Source organism: Lutra lutra, chromosome 3, assembly GCF_902655055.1.
Source record: "Lutra lutra chromosome 3, mLutLut1.2, whole genome shotgun sequence".
Taxonomy (NCBI): Eukaryota; Metazoa; Chordata; class Mammalia; order Carnivora; family Mustelidae; genus Lutra; species Lutra lutra.
In genome coordinates, this window is record NC_062280.1 from 82,470,905 (window position 1) to 82,484,470 (window position 13,566).

Here is a 13,566-nt window from a genome sequence, read left to right on the forward strand (position 1 = left end):
CCTGCTAGACTGAAGGCACTGTTCTCATCACTGAAGGGGGAATGAAGCAAAGACAGCTCTATGTCCTGGGAGCTTCCAATAAAACACATACTCTAAGTTTCATCTTTTGTTGTTGTCCTGAAGTCTGTAATGAAATGTCAGAGAAAAATGTTGTAGAAGCTAGAAACAAAAGCTGAATGTTCATTCTGACTTTTTAAATGTCTTTTTTGTTTGTTTGTTTTTAATAGTCTAGCATTTTTATGACTTGACTAATCATTGATTTTAAAAAAATACATTATCTCATTTAATTTTCCCAATAAGGCTGGTAAGGAATATAAACTAGCTCATCTCTTTATTATACCATTTTATGGATGAGAAAAGAGACTGAAAAAAGTGATTCGCCTGAGATTTGCCTGTTGGTTTGCACCTGAGCAGGAAGGAAGGCCTTTTTCTGGAATATTATAATGGATCTGGATCATAATGGGTCCATTCTTTAAATGAAATCATAAAGCAGAAAAATTGGTTACATTTATTGTTGAAACAGTTCCTTTGAGCCCAATATACAGGTGTGTTGACATGTTTTTAGAAGTAGGATAGGAAGTTGATTTTTACCTCTTAGTGTTATTTCGGGAGATTTTTTGCAATTATATTAATGCAATATATTTATTGTAGAACTTATAGAAAATACAGCAAAGCATATCTTTCAGTCATTTTTTTCAATGCATTCATACAGTTTTTTAACAAAATGGAAGTATGCCTTAGGCACTGTTAATAGCCTATTTTATTCACTTAAAATCAGGAATGTTTCCCTGTATTATTAATTACTCTTCTAAACATGAATTTTATGTTTCCCATTCTGTCAAATGTCAGCATCATATCTTATTTAACTTTATGTTTGGGCATTTATATCCTTCCATGTAATTCCAGGGCATTACTTCCTTAGGACAAAATTCTAGAATTGCTGTGTCAAATAGGCACTTTTTTTTTTTAATTTTTAAATTTTTTTATAAACATGTAATGTATTATTAGCCCCAGGGGTACAGGTCTGTGATCGCCAGGTTTACACACTTCACAGCACTCATTATAGCACATACTCTCCCCAATGTCCATAACCCCACCACCCTCTACCGACCACCCTCCCCCCCCCAGCAACCCTCAGTTTGTTTTGTGAGATTAAAAGTCTCTTATGGTTTGTCTCCCTCCCAATCCCATCTTGTTTCATTTATTCTTTTCCTACCCCCCAAGCCCCCCACATTGCAAAAGATAGGCACTTTTTAAAAAGTCTATTGAAACATATTGTCAGGGACGCCTGGGTGGCTCAGTTGGTTGGACGACTGCCTTCGGCTCAGGTCATGATCCCGGAATCCCAGGATCGAGTCCCACATTGGGCTCCCAGCTCCATGGGGAGTCTGCTTCTCCCTCTGACCTTCTCCTAGCTCATGCTCTCTCTCACTGTCTCTCTCTCAAATAAATAAATAAAATCTTTAAAAAAAAAAAAAAAAAGAAACATATTGTCAAATTACAATCCCACTCCTTCCAAAAGAAGGTTTTACAACTTCTTTAAGCACTCACCAGAGTGAGTGATCATTTCCCCACATTTGTGCCTATACTGAGGGTCATCTGTTGTTTTTTTAAAAATAACTTTAAACTATTTGATAGATGGAAAATGTTACTTTGTTCTACTTTATCATTTTTAATTATTAGGGAGGGTAAACATTTTTATTTATTTTGTGTATATTTGCTTTCATGAATTTCTTTTTACTTTTTTTTGCTTTGTTTTTGTTGAGATGTTGTTTTTTTCTTTTCTTTTCCTTTTTTTTTTTTTTAAATTTGTGACAGGGCCTTCAATATTGAAGATTCTAACTCCTTAACATATATTTATTTTTTAGTTTGCCACATTTGGTTTTTGCACATAAAAAAGTTCTTCATTTTTATGTGATCCAACCTACCGATCTTTATGGTTCCTCATGTATTTTTTTGCTTAGAAAGGGTTTCCCCAGGTTTACGTTGGATATACTATCAGGGCTCTTACTTCATTTTTTTATAATTGTGAACCTGTTGTTACTAGCTGCATTTAGAAATTAATGCATTTTATTCTTGTTAATTTGAATGCTATCTGCTACTATTCTAAGTATTCTACATATATGTAATATGCTTTTTTGGTTTTGTTTTTAAACAGTGAAAAAATTTAAAATGAAATTTATATTTATAATGAATTTTATAGTGAAATTGTAAAATCCACAGGCACATATAAAACTTTTTCCTCTGAGAGGTATACATATTTGGGTGATATGCATTTCCTTATTGTAGAAGTATCCATCTACCCAGATGAAAGATTAGTTTTATGATGAGTGTTTGCCATTTGATAATATCCTATTTAGAGTTTTGATATGTTTTCGCCTTTTAGATACTATCTGACAACCACTTAATGAAGAATAGTTTTGAAACTATGTGTAAATCTTTATTGTATGCACTGAAAGTTTTATAGAATGGTATGTGAATAAAAAACCAATATTGTTATTTACATGTTTTTCTACTCTCTTTTAAGACTTAATTGTAGGAGCTTTTGGTGTAGATAGAGCTGTATTATACAGGTGAGCATGTTTCCATATCCTGTAATATAGGAATAATCTCAACTATTTGACAATTTTATAGTTAAGTCCAGTGTTTGAATTTCAGTTTGATTTTCTTCAAGTAATGATAAAATTTGTTTGTTCTTTTTAGTTGTATTGCTGCAGGCAGGTAGCATTTATATAAGGAAATCCCAAAGTAGAGAAAGGTGTAGATTTTTTAATTTAGGAAAGCATTCAGATTTTTCCCTTTTTATTCTTTAAATTGTATTAAAGAATATTCTCCTGCATTTTAAATCTCTTTAAAATTTATATGAGCTTACATTTTCTTCTAAAGAGGCAAGAAATTAACTTATGTTTATGCTACAGCATTCTGTGACCACAAGGGCAGTATGTAATGACTCCCCAAATCAGAATTTTTATTATTAGAGCAATACTTATAAATCCATATAACCTCTATTTCTCAGCTTCATCCATGTTATATGGATGGTTATTCTCTATATTTAATCAATTCCCCATGCTTTTATATTCTCTATATTTAATCAATTTCCCATGCTTTAGGCTACCATGTGGCATCCCAAGTAGATTAAGGTGTTTACACTTCCATGGGATGTGTTTATATATGCCAGGATAATGAACATTAATTCTACATAATGGAATTTATGTTGGCTAACTTGGCGCCACTTGTGTATTCATATAGATTCCAGGATTTATCATGATTGAGACTGGCACTCTGACATGAGCCTACCCGATTTTTATGCAGGGTTTAAGTCTGTGCATCTGAACTTTGGAAAACTATTTATTTTATCATTTCAGGTTTTTAAATTGTTATCAAAGAATTAATAATGCATGTAGTAAAAGCTCACATAGTACAGAAAGGGTATAGACAAAAAAACATACTTTATCTCATGTCAGTTACTAGTTTATAAGTATACCCTACCAGAAATATTCTGTGCATTAAAAAATTGTGGGTGTGTGTCTGTGTGTGTGTGTTTGCATGCATCTTTTGTACATCGTGGGGTTTTTTCTCTCTCTCATATAAAAATTGTATCTTGGATATATCTTAGAGATCATCTCATATCCACACAGATGGATTTATGTCGCTCATTTCCTCTGCTGTATTGCGTTGCATTAGATAGATGCCCCATGACGTTTTAACCATTCTGCTGTGGTGGACTCAGTTCAGATAGGTTGGCCAGTTGTCCCTCCTTGCCTGAGAACTGAGGGATTTATCAGGTCATGGGACTTCCAGTGCTAAAATCAGCACTGTCCCTGGCAAACTGGAATAGTTTGTTGTTCTGTGTTTAGGTTCTTTTATTCTCTTTGCTATTATAAACAGTGCTTTAATAAACGTTGCACTTATATATACTGTGAATGTAAACCTAAAATGCTTAGACCAGGCTAACATCTCAAATAACTTTCTTTTTCTTTTCTTTTTTTTTTTTAACCAGGGCCAGACCAGTTATAACTGTAAATGCTGGCCTTGAAGTATACCCTAGCATTTTAAATCAAGATAATAAAACCTGCCCGCTGCCTGGGACAGATCTCAAAGTTTCATGGTAAGGGCATTAGTTTCATAATAGTTATTATTGTGATTATTTGTGTAGTCATTGTGAAAACAATTGAAAATAAGCTAAAATATTGCTTAAACAGTTTCTGTGAGTATACTCTCTTTTCATAGATTGAATTATGGAAATATTATTTCAAAGGAGATACGTAGAAGGCTCTAGAAATACGGTACAAACCAGTATGAACTTAATTTTAAATAAATGATGCATGCTCAATCAATATATTCAAAAAGCAGAAAAAGCTAGTAAGATTGCAGAACTGATTTATATATACTTTTAAACAGGCCCATGAACATTTTAATTTTCAAAAGATAGATCTTTTCCAGATGTAATATCTGCAAATAGTTGTATGAAAAATATTATACATATTAAATCTTTATTATAAGTAATATATTACTAGTATAATGTTCTTCTACTTGTTCCCTTACTAGTTTCTAAAGAAAACTAATTTTTTTGGTAAGTTTAACGTCTGAATTCTTCTCTAGCCCAGTGTTTCTCAAGTCTCCTTTACTTGTATGCTGTTTTTTTTGCTACGTTATATGATTTTTGCTATATTTTCATTCTACCTGTATTTATAACTTTTTTAAGCTTTTTTTTTTTTTTTTTTTTAAAGTAACCTCCATGCTCTGTGTGGAGCCCAATGTGGGGCTTATACTCATGACCCTGATATCAAGACCTGAGCTGAGATCAAGGGTTGGACACTTAACTAAATCACCCAGTCATCCCTAAAGTTTTTTTTTTCTTTAAATTGATCATGTTTTACTTAAAAATGTTCGAAAATAAGATCGAAAAACCCAGTACCTTTCTCATACATGTCAAAATAAGTATTAAATTAAGAAAATCTTGACCCATTTATTACTAAAATTACCATGAGTACCCTGCTTTGGAGGACACTGTTCTTTATGTTCCTTGGTTACACAGAAAAATCAGAGAACTTCTCACAAATGCAGGGTAGAATGATTGGAAGCTGAAAAAATTTTACTTCAGAAGAGCTAATGAAAAAAATATTTTTCCTGATTTTGTTTTCGAATTATTACACTCATTAAAAACATTTTTCAAAATTTTATTTCTTTCATTGGATTGCATTAAAAATTTGGTAACATTTTGTCTTAATTTACATTGATTAGCAGTGAAGTTGTTTTCAGATTTTGGCTTTTTAAGTTTTACTGTCTTTCTTCCCTTTACTTACCCTGCATGCCCCTGTGAAGTTGCTAATAATAAATTTTAAACTATGCAAATAATCCAAAGGCTTTGAATACACTAAGCAGTAGCTTTCATATGTTTTTGATTATGGCACATAGTATGAAATATATTTTGTATCGTAATCCACCAAAGACATGTATGTAATTAAAACAAAGTTCCATGAAATCTTACCCTTCAATTTTATTTATTTGACTTATTTTTTTAAGATGGTGGCTAACCCATCCTATTAAACTAATTTCATGACCCATTAATAAACCTATTCATGATCCATTAGTAAATCATGAAAGGCACTGTTCTATAGGAGCTTTCTAATTAAAGGAAGCTTTGGTAGGATTTTTTAGTAAGTGAGATGTTATTTTAAATCTGGTCAGTCATTTCCCTCATTGGGGTTTATCAGTATGTTCTCTAAATATGAGAGAAAGTTAGGAGATTCATTTCTTTTTCTTTTTTTTCCCATCAAGGTACCATGAAAGTAAATGTGCTTAAATTACTGAAGCATGAGTTAGGTTATTCTGTGTAGTTTCATGTTTCGGGAATAATATTAAAACATGAGGCAAGATATAAAAGGCTTTACTATATATATATAAACTGTGTATTAGAAATGTGATATTTGGGGATGATACTCAAAAATATGTCTAAACTGGATTATAGGATTTGTATATATTTTTATTTTTCTACAGTTTTAATGTCAAGTTCTGCTTAAAGGCAGATGGCAAAGGAGCACTTCCCACGAAACTTAGTAAGTGTTTTATGGAAAAATTATATAATGATTCTACATCTATAGCACTCAGAAAATATTTTAAGATATTTGAATAGTTAGCACAAATACCTGTTATTGTTGTTCTTTGTTTGACTTTCTATGGTTAAAGACACTTAACATTGCATCATAATTACCTTGTTGACTTTTAAGTTAGTTCAGATAGAATACATATTTATTTATTGACATTGTGAACAAAGTAGCCACTGAATGGTAAATAGGGACTTAAGAGAGTTAAACAATTACCAACAAGAGATAAATGAACTCTAGGGGAAATGGGTATCATTGTTTATAAATAGATGATATACAGAAGAGTTGCTATTTTATGTCTTAGAGAAGCCACCAGCAATCTCAGGAGTAAGGGTGCTTTAGAAATGCTGGAAGAAGACGTCTGTGCCACTAAATTTAACTCACATGGCAAACTCCTAACCTGCCTTTTCCTTTCCATAAAATGGTTTATGTGGTCCAGAAAGCAAGGTAGGAGAACTAAGTGATTGTTGCCAAGATTTGTCATTATGTTTCTGACAGTGCTGAGAAGTAACAATAAAGCAGGTAAAGAGGACTGAATCTTTGGGATATGTGGTTGTGCATGAAAATTCACATATAGGAGCAAGGCAAAGCATCTCTGGAAGATGGCTTTTCAGTAGAGACCTGAAGGAAATGAAGGAGCTAGGGGATGACTGGAGGAGTATTTTGCACAGGGGAAATGGCAGTTTCAAGAGGCCTGAGGTAAGAGTATGCTTAGTGTGTTTGAGAAACACAAGGAAGGCAGTGTGCGTGGGTGGAACAGAACTGGAAGCAAGGTACCTGTGTTCTCACCCAATTTAACCTGAAGTTCAACATTTAGAGAAACCTAGAAAGTTGGTTTTCAAGGTCTGCACTCTCTACTTTGAAGAAACTATTTAAAGAAGAACTAAATCTTAGCGGGAAGTCACCCTAATAACAGCTGTGCTTCAGACTATTAGTTGTACATTCGTTTTAAGATTGTCCTTGATCCAGTCAATTTTGACTACCTGCTTCGTGAGGGACATATTTGTCTGACAATCTGATATGGCAGCTTCATTAGAAGTAGTAGTTGCAGGTGATGAAAACTGTGTATTCATCATAGTGTCTAATGAAATAGTACCAGTACATATTATTAAATACTTCTTAATTGCAGTCAGCAAGAAATTGCTGCTACTCGCATTAATGGTGGAAGTCTCAGTTCACATACGTTTCATGCTCTGAACTTCTTCCTCTCAGCGTAAATTAAAAGAAAAAAATTTCTTTTTCATCTAATAGTTATTTTACTACTATCATTATCTGTTATCTGGATTAATATATGGCATTACTTTGGGGGTCATTGGATTGATTACTCTTAAATATTTGTTCAGAATTAATGTGTTGTAGTCTCACTACATTGTATGACATTTTTAGTGAATTACAGGGAAATTACTTCTTAAGAAATAAATAATCTCTGTTTACATGACAACTCTAGGTATCTAGGACAGATAAGTGTCCATAAAGATTATGTTAGTTATAAATCCTTTGGTTTGTATAGACTTCCAGGTGGAGCTTCTTTTGGATAAGCTCAAGCAAAAAGGAGCAATCCGACGAGCTCTATTTCTCCATAACCGGTCGCCAGGTCACTCTAAGAACATGACCATTTCAAGGGGGGGACAGATGCAGTGTGAGGAACTAATAGCATACCTGCGGGTAAGAGATACTTTTCTGCTTCATTATCTTTTACTTTTTACTATTTTTTTTTAATCTAAATGATTTTCACTTTGTATAAAGTTTTTGGTATTAAATCAAAAAGGAAACACCGAAAAATACACTTGAGAAAATTTGGCTTTTTAAAGTATCAAGCCTGAATAATGGATTTTGGTTGCTGGCAAACTGGATATTCCAAATGACTGTTCTATAGTAATGCTGCTGAATAAATTATAACAAACATATTTCTTAAGTATCACTAGATTCTCAAAACATAAAAGAAATCTCCAGGGTCCAAAAAAATAAACTCTCAGTTAAAAAACTACATTGGCAAAATTTGACCTGTTGTATCTGAATATGTGAGCCAGAGTGGCTGGGGAAGGGATGAGCAGTAATTGCCCCAGATGAAACAAATTTTAATCCTGCAAAGGCTTGAGGTGTTGGAATTATCAGTTGCAAAATACGAATTTTTATAAAATGTTTAAAGAAAGAATAAAACTTTTAAAAAGAATATAAAAACATCAGTGAAGAGATTTGGAAGACAACATAATTAACAACCTCAATTTAACAGACCTATATAGAATACAAAAATTGACCATATATAGGTCACAAAGGAAGTCTAAACAAATTTCAAAAAGTTGGAATCATAGAAATACACTGTTTGATCATGGTACAGTTTTTAGAAAGCAATAACAAAAGATAAATGGGAATTGGGAATTGTGATTTTAAATAACTTATGGATCAAAAAGATCATTATGGAAATTTACTTAGAAATGAATCATTATGAGGTGCTTAGGTGGCTCAGTGGGTTAAGCTTTGCCTTCGGCTGAGGTCGTGATCTCAGGGTCCTGGGATTGAGTCCCGCATTGGGTTCTCTGGTCAGCAGGGGTCTGCTTCCTCCCTCTGCCTCTGCCTACCTCTCAGTCTACTTGTGATCTCTTTCTCTCTGTCAAATAAATAAATAAAATCTTAAAAAAAGAAAAGAAATGAATCATAATGAAAATTCTGCTTATCAAAATGTGTGGGATGTCACAGAAGCAGAAAATAAAGTAAATGTATAGCCTTAAATTCTATTTAACTTAAATGAAATATTGATCAAGAAAAAATTGAGGGAAAACAAACCAAAAAAATTTAACTCCACAGAATAAGGAATTAAAAAGGGACATAGCTACTGGTAAAGAAGAGTTTACAGTAATAGAATATTATAATAACCTTGTGCTAAGACATAGAAAAACTTAGACAAAACAAGGATATTCTTAGAAAATCATAACACACACACACACACAAAAAAAAGAAAAGAAAATCATAACACAATTGCCAGAAGAAGAAATAGAAAACCTGAGTAATCCATTAACTTTATAAATCATTTTAAAAACTGAGTTGACAGTTAAAAATCTTTACACAAAGGAAACACAAATCCCAAATGGTTTTATAGGTGATATCTACGAAACCAAGAACAAGAAGACCTTCCAATATTAAGCTCTTTGAAGGAATAGAAGAATAGAAAGTACATCCAACTTAATTCTATGAAGTTAGTATAATTGATATCCAGAATGTAGGTATCATTGTGGAGGATAGTCCCAGCAAGAATTTCATGCCAGTGTTTCAGACAGACATAGATATAAAATTACTAAATTAAATATAAGCAAACTAAGTCCTCGCTGTTTCTAAGAAAAGATAAAATAAGTAGACCTATTTTGATTTGTTCTAGGGTGGGTTAGCTTAAAAATATAGAAATATAACTTAACACATGAATAGACTGAAGAAAAACATGAATGTCTTAAATATAGGAAAAGCTTTTGATTAAATTGAATAACTCTTCATGAGTTAAACAAGCTTCAAGGTAGAGGTTTTCGAAGATGGTGGAGGAGTAGGAGACCTGAATTTTGTCTGGTCCCAGGAATTCAGTTAGCTAGCTATCAAATCATTCTGAATACCTGTGAACTCAACCAGAGATCTAACAAGAATAGTTGCAACTCTATAAGTAGAAAAGCAATCACTTTCTGCAAAGTAGGAAGTGCAGAGAAGTGATTCCAAGGTGCTATATGGGAAGATGAAATGCGTGGGGGGATGGTGGGGGGGAGCCTCTGTAAACCAGCACTGGTAAGTGACACAGCCCTGGAGCCCCAAATTAGAACTTTTAAAAGTTGCTCCAATGAGGGACGTCACTACCTTAAAGGAGCTCATGTGGCGAAGCAGGGTGGAATCCTAGGTGGGACATCCTAGGTGGAATCCTCTGGATCCCTGGAGTCACAGGAAGACCACAGGTGCCTGAGTGCAGCAGACTTCCCAGGCCTCAGAGGAAGGCAGCTGGCTGCAATCATCATGCCCAGAAGTGGGGTTATGGGGATACCAAACCGTGAACCACAGCATGGTTAGGCAACCACTCTGAGCAGGGGCCCAGCAAGCAGCAGAACCCCAGCAAAACCCCCCTCCCTCCTTTGGGAGGAGTGGGAGGAGTGGTACAGGTGGGTGCCACAGGAGTCTGCAGGGTCTGGAGACTCCAAACAGTCACATACCTGAGATAGAAATGCTCAGTCACAGGCTAGGTAAGCACGGAGTGTGGACAGAGACCAGGGAGATAGGAGTGATTGCCTACTTTTCCCAGAGGGCACACTGAGTAGTTGGGAGTACAAGCTTTCAGCTCTGGGACAGAGATTGGGAAGCTGCACTTTCATTTTCATCCTCTAAAGTGATGTGGAAAACCTTTAGGGTACTAAAGCCACATAGAGCAACCTAGAGCCATTTACTTAGCCTGGTCCCCTGGCAAGGGCAGTGCAGTTCTGTTCCAGGCAAAGACACCTTGAGAATCAGAGTAACCAGTCCCTCCCCTAGAAGATCAGCAAAACATCCAGCAAAACTCCAGTGCTAGGGGAAAAGAGTATATAGAATTCATGTTTTTTTCCTCATGATGTAGTCTTTTCATTTCAGCTTTTTTTCCTTTTTCCTTTTCAACCAGTTTCTTACTTTATCAACTTTTTTTTTTAACATATATATTATTTGTTTCACAGGTACAGGTCTGTGATTCAGCAGTCTTACACAATTTATAGTACTCGCCATACCACATACCTTCCCCAGTGTCCATCACCCAAGCCATCTCATCCCTCCCACCTACCTCCCTTCCAGCAACTCTCAGATTGTTTCCTGAGATTAAGTCTCTTATGGTTTGTCTCTGTCTCTGGTTTCATCTTGTTTCATTTTTCCCTCCCTTCCCCTATGATCCTCTGTCTTGTTTCTCAAAATTCCTCTTATCAGTGAGATCATATAATTGTCTTTCTCTGATTGACTTATTTTGCTTAACGTAACACCCTCTAGTTCCATCTTTGTCATTGCAAATGGCAAGATTTTCATTTTTTAATTTTCATTTTTACATTTACATTCTAGCCACTGTATTTAATTTTACTTTTGTATATATACAAGTTTTTCTGTCTTTACAGTTTTGGGATCTAGTTTTCTAACAAACAGACCAAAATACATATAGGATCCAGTGTTTTGCTCTGTTCTGTTCACCTGTTTATATTTTCTCTTTCTCAATTTTTTTTATTTTTATTTTTTCCAGTTTTGGGTCTCTTCTTATTTAGTGTATTTTTCTCTGGGATTGTTGTTGCCATTTTAGTATATTGTTCTTCTGTTCATCTGTTCTTCTCTGGACAGAATGACAAGAAGGAAAACCCACCTCAAGAAAAGAGAACAAGAGAGTACTGACTGCCAGAGACCTAATCAGTGTGGATATAAGTAAGATGTCAGATCTAGAGTTCAGAATACCAATTATAAAGATATTAGCTGGGCTTGAAAAAAGCATAGAAAATACTAGAGAATCCCTTTCTGGAGAAGTACTATAACTAAAATGTAATCAAGTTGAAATAAAAAGGCCACTGAGATGCAATAAAAAATGGAGGCTCTAACTATTAGGATAAATGAGGCAGAAGAGAGACTTAGTGACATAGAAGACAAAATGGATGGAGAGTAAAGAAGCTGAGAAAAAGAGATAAACAGTTATTGGATCATGAGGAGAAAATTTGAGAGATAAGTAATACCATAAAGTGAAACAATATTAGAATAATTGGGATCCCAGAAGAAGAGCGATAGAGAGGGGCAGAAGGTATTTGGGAGCAAATTCTAGCTGAGAACCTGTCTAATCTGGGGAAGGAAACAGGCATTCAAGTCCAGGAGACACAGAGAGTCACCCTCAAAAATCAATAAAAATAGATCAACATCTTGACATATAATAGTGAAGCTTGCAAATCTCAGAGACAAAGAGAAAAAGTCCTGAAAGCAGTTCAGGACAACCTTTACCTTAACCTACAATGGTAGAAACATTAGATTGGCAGCCAAGCTATCCATAGAAACCTGGTAGGCTAGAACGGACTGGCATGGTATATTCAGGGTCCTAAATGAGAAAAAGATGCAGCCAAGAATACTTTATCCAGCCAGGATGTCATTCAAAATAGAAGAGAGAAAAAGCTTCCAGGACAAACAGCAGTTAAAAGAATTTGTGATCACAAAACCACGCCTGCAAGAAATATTAAAGGGGATCCTCTAAGTGAAGAGAGAGCCCAAAGTAACATAGACCAGAAAGGAACAGAGACAATATACAGAAACAGTGACTTTACAGGGAATACAGTGACACTAAATTTGTGTCTGTCAGTAGTTACTCTGAATGTAGATGGGCTAAATGCCCCAACCAAAAGACACAGGGTATCAGATTAGATAAATAAGCAAGACCCATCCATATGCTGTCTGCAGGAGATGCATTTTAGACCCAAAGCACCTCCAGAATGATAGTGAGGGGGTGGAGAACATTTATCATGCTAATGGACATCAAGAGAAAGCGAGGGTAGCAATCCTTATATCAGACAAATTGGATTTTAAACCAAGATTGTAATAAGAGATGAGGAAAAACCATTATATTATAATTAAAGGGTCTGTCCAACAAGAAGATAAATATTGATGCCCCTAACATAGGAGCAGCCAATTATATAAACCAATTAATAACAAAACTAAAGAAATACTTTGATACTATTACAATAACAATAGGGGACTTTAATACCCCACTCACTGCAATGGACAAATCATCTAAGCAGAAAATCAGTAAGGAAACAGGGGCTTTGAATGGCACACTGGACCAGGTGGACTTCACAGATATATTCAGAGCATTCCATCCTAAAGCAACAGAATACACATTCTCCTTGAGTGCACGTAGAACATTCTGCAGAATATGGGTCACAACTGGTACCAAAAGATTGGGGTCATTCCCTGTGTATTTTCTTTTTTCTTTTTTTTTTTTTTTAAAGATTTTTATTTATTTATTTGACAGAGAGGCAGGCAGAGAGAGAGGAGGAAGCAGGCTCCCTGCTGAGCAGAGAGCCCGATGTGGGGCTCGATCCCAGGACTCTGAGATCATGACCTGAGCCGAAGGCAGCAGCTTAACCCACTGAGCCACCCAGGCGCCCCCCCCTGTGTATTTTCAAACCACAGTGCTTTGAAACTTGAACTCACTCACAAGAGGGAATTTGGAAAGAACTCAAATACATAGAGGCTAAAGAGCATCCTATTAAAAATGAATGGGTCAACCAGGAAATTAAAGAAGAATTTAAAAAATTATGGAATTATAAAAAAGTGGAAACAAATGAAAACACAACTGTTCAAAATGAAACACAACAGTTCAAAATCTTTGGGATGCCACAAAAGCAGTCCTAAGAGGCAAGTATATAGAAATACAAGCCTTTCTCAAGAAATAAGAAAGGTCTCAAATATACAACCTAACCTTACACCTAAAGGAGCTGGAGAAAGAGCA

The 13,566-nt window shown here is 34.9% G+C and overlaps 1 protein-coding gene across 1 annotated transcript in view; it reads left to right on the top strand.

Annotated features, from left to right (window-relative positions):
* Nucleotides 1-13,566, top strand: part of LOC125095857 (integrin alpha-V) — a 105,969-nt gene that overhangs the window by 71,264 nt on the left and 21,139 nt on the right. The window contains exons 14-17 of the mRNA XM_047722401.1: nucleotides 2,528-2,573; nucleotides 4,001-4,108; nucleotides 6,001-6,059; nucleotides 7,618-7,772. Of these exons, the coding sequence (XP_047578357.1) occupies nucleotides 2,528-2,573; nucleotides 4,001-4,108; nucleotides 6,001-6,059; nucleotides 7,618-7,772 (368 nt within the window). The remainder of the gene's footprint in view (nucleotides 1-2,527; nucleotides 2,574-4,000; nucleotides 4,109-6,000; nucleotides 6,060-7,617; nucleotides 7,773-13,566) is intronic.